This window comes from Daucus carota, chromosome 8, assembly GCF_001625215.2.
Source record: "Daucus carota subsp. sativus chromosome 8, DH1 v3.0, whole genome shotgun sequence".
Taxonomy (NCBI): domain Eukaryota; kingdom Viridiplantae; phylum Streptophyta; class Magnoliopsida; order Apiales; family Apiaceae; genus Daucus; species Daucus carota.
Window position 1 is genome coordinate 14,879,891 of NC_030388.2, and position 2,981 is coordinate 14,882,871.

At 39.8% G+C, this 2,981-nt stretch overlaps 1 protein-coding gene across 1 annotated transcript; it reads left to right on the forward strand.

The window, feature by feature from the left end:
- Nucleotides 1-659: 659 nt before the first annotated feature.
- On the forward strand, nucleotides 660-2,481 carry LOC108198817 (berberine bridge enzyme-like 8). Its single transcript, XM_017366594.2, has one exon. It carries the CDS (start codon nucleotides 697-699, stop codon nucleotides 2,329-2,331), a length of 1,635 nt encoding a protein of 544 aa, XP_017222083.1. The 5' UTR covers nucleotides 660-696; the 3' UTR covers nucleotides 2,332-2,481.
- Nucleotides 2,482-2,981: the final 500 nt, after the last annotated feature.

The following is a 2,981-nucleotide window of genomic DNA, read 5'->3' on the forward strand; positions in this document are numbered from 1 at the left end:
TAATCACAGGGCAACCCATGCATGTTGATTAGCCTGTCTCTTGTTGTAAGTAAGCTCATTTAGAAAATTCAACATATACAAGTGTCTGCATCCCAACCAGCAGAAGTCGCCCATACTTTCTGAAGTTTTGTTGTTATTTAATTATTTGACTTCTGGAAGCAGGACTATGTATAAACAATTAACTCTTTCAACGTTGGTTCGATTACAATTTGTAGCGGAATTTCTTCTGGCTTAAAAGTTGTTTATTTCAACCTTTTTGTTTATATAATAAATTCATGTATAATATTTATAATCATGAAAAATTAATTTCATACTCCCCTTTTTTTATTAATAGTCACTTGCCATTTGACTGAAGTTTGATGGTGTACAGGTTTAGTTACTTTATTCCGAGATTATTTTTTCAAAATTATAATATTTATAATATATTATTAATTAAAAAAAATTATCTTAAATGCTGGTTGAGAAAACAGCCGAGAGAGCAATTAGTTTCGCAAGAGTTTTGACCTGGACCTCGTATCTGGGATTTAATGATCAACACAGCCATATATAGACCATTTCAATAATAAGCCCGAGTCACGTTTACCATTTTTGTTGTATATTTCCTAGCAAGGCACCACTGGCATGCCGCTATAAATACCTGCCATACTACACCATCTAATGCACAACTCAAATACACAAGCAAAAAACACTAAAATCATGAAGAGTCCTCAAGTTTGTTCCATTCTGCAGTCGATCTTCTTTGTTCTTTTATTTTTCACCATCTCATCAGCAGCTGATCGTACTTCTGGCCAAGACTTTGTTCAATGTCTTATCCGGTCGAGTTCAACCTCCATATCCAAAGCTATTTACACATCACAAAACTCTACCTACACTTCTGTCTTGAAATTCTCCATTAATAACCTCAGGTTTGACACTCCGGCGACTCCTAAACCTATTGTTATTGTCAAACCTGAGGACGAGTCGCAGATCCAAACTGTCATTTATTGTTCCAAGAAACATGACATTCAGATGAGGATTCGAGGGGGAGGGCATGACTACGAAGGTCTCTCGTACGTAGCCCAAGTCCCGTTTGTGTTACTTGATATGATTAATCTTCGTTCTATCAATGTTGACCCTGTAAAAGCAACGGCATGGGTTGGAGCTGGTGCAACGCTTGGAGAGCTGTATTATTATATTGGTCAGAAGAGCGATACCCTTGGATTTCCTGCAGGGATATGGTCAACAGTAGGTGTAAGCGGACTCGTCAGTGGTGGTGGATATGGCACATTGAGACGCAAGTATGGCCTTGCTGCTGATAACGTGCTCGATGCACGCTTGATTGATGCCAACGGCAGAATTCTTGACAGAAAATCAATGGGAGAAGATTTGTTTTGGGCCATCAGAGGAGGCGGAGCTTCTAGTTTTGGAGTCATTCTTTCCTGGAAACTGAAGCTAGTTTCTGTTCCAAAAATTGTCACCGTCTTCGAAGTTGAAAGAACTTTGGAGCAGAATGCAACTGAAGTGCTTCACCGTTGGCAAACTGTAGCCCCGAGGCTTCCCAAAGATGTTGAAATGCGAGTGGCTGCCAACACAGTGTGGAAGAATCTGCCTAATGAACCGCAGAAAACTGTACAGGACGATGGTTCTGGCAGTTTGGAAGATAGTAAAACGGTGAGCGTGAATTTTATAGGACAGTTTCTTGGACGGAAAGAAGGACTACTGTCGATGATGAACAAGAGGTTCCCAGAGTTGGGATTGGAGGCAGAAGCCTGCACTGAACTTACCTATATTCAATCTATACTCACGTTTTCTCTATTCCCAGCCGATGCTTCTCCTACTGGTTTGTTGAACAGGACTGCCTATAAAATTCCTTTTAAAGCCAAATCAGACTTCGTGGACAAGCCCATATCGAGGGAAGGGCTTGAGGGGTTGTGGAAAATCCTTCTTCAGCAAGATCCTGGAAGAACGAATTTCCTATTCACCTCGTATGGTGGAAAGATGGCCGAAATATCAGAATCTGCAATTCCATTCCCTCACAGAGCAGGAACCCTGTACATGATGTACATGAGAGTGCGGACTGATGGAGACACATCCAATGCCATGAAGTGGATCAGAGGCTTGTACAAGTACTTGACTCCTTATGTTACCAGCTCTCCCAGAGCTGCATACGTCAATTACAATGATCTAGACTTGGGAGTGAACAATCTTCAAGGCCCTACCAGCTACAAGCAGGCCAGTAGATGGGGCAGGAAATACTTCAAGAATAACTTCAATCGGCTTGTTAAAATCAAGTCAGCTGTTGATCCTGGTAACTTCTTCAGGCATGAGCAGAGTATTCCTCCTTTCTCTTGATTTCATAGTCATGCTTCGTCATTTTAATAATCCAGTCGATCAGGTAATGCAGGCGGCTTCGTTACTCGATCATAGCGGTCATTTCTCCCGAAATAATTGTATCAGATTTTTTTTATTTGAAATAACATTCTTTTATTTGTTAAGAATTGATTTTTTAGATTAAATTTTTCACAAGTCGATTTCTTGCAAGTTTTAAATTTATATATGTACATTCTGTCGTTGTAGTACTAGTATGAGTGTACCCGAAGAAATTGAAACTTCGATCAAAGATGTATACTTAACTAAGGGTTAGGAAGTATCTAACCCATCATGCTCCCAAAAGGCGTGACCCGGGATTGACATAGGATGCAAACGAGGTGGGGAAACCAGATGAGAGGATAGTATTCGAAGTATATTGAGAGGGACATATATATCAGCAAGTATGGTTGTAATGCGTTTAATATAACTATGGGAGCGAAGCAAAAGAGAGTTCCCTCACTAGTTTGAATCATCTCTCGACTAGACCTATCGAAGATGTTCAAGGAGAGACTATGAACATCACAATCCTCTGACGAAGATGCTAGGTTGTAAGACATAATTTAACTTATTATATAATAGCAATAACTCAACACAGTAAAAAGATAGGAAACAATACATGAGTATGATACAAG

Coding starts and splice junctions, on each gene's coding strand:
- LOC108198817 (XM_017366594.2), top strand. CDS start 697: ATGAAGAGTCCTCAAGTTTGTTCCATTCTGCAGTCGATCTTCTTTGTT.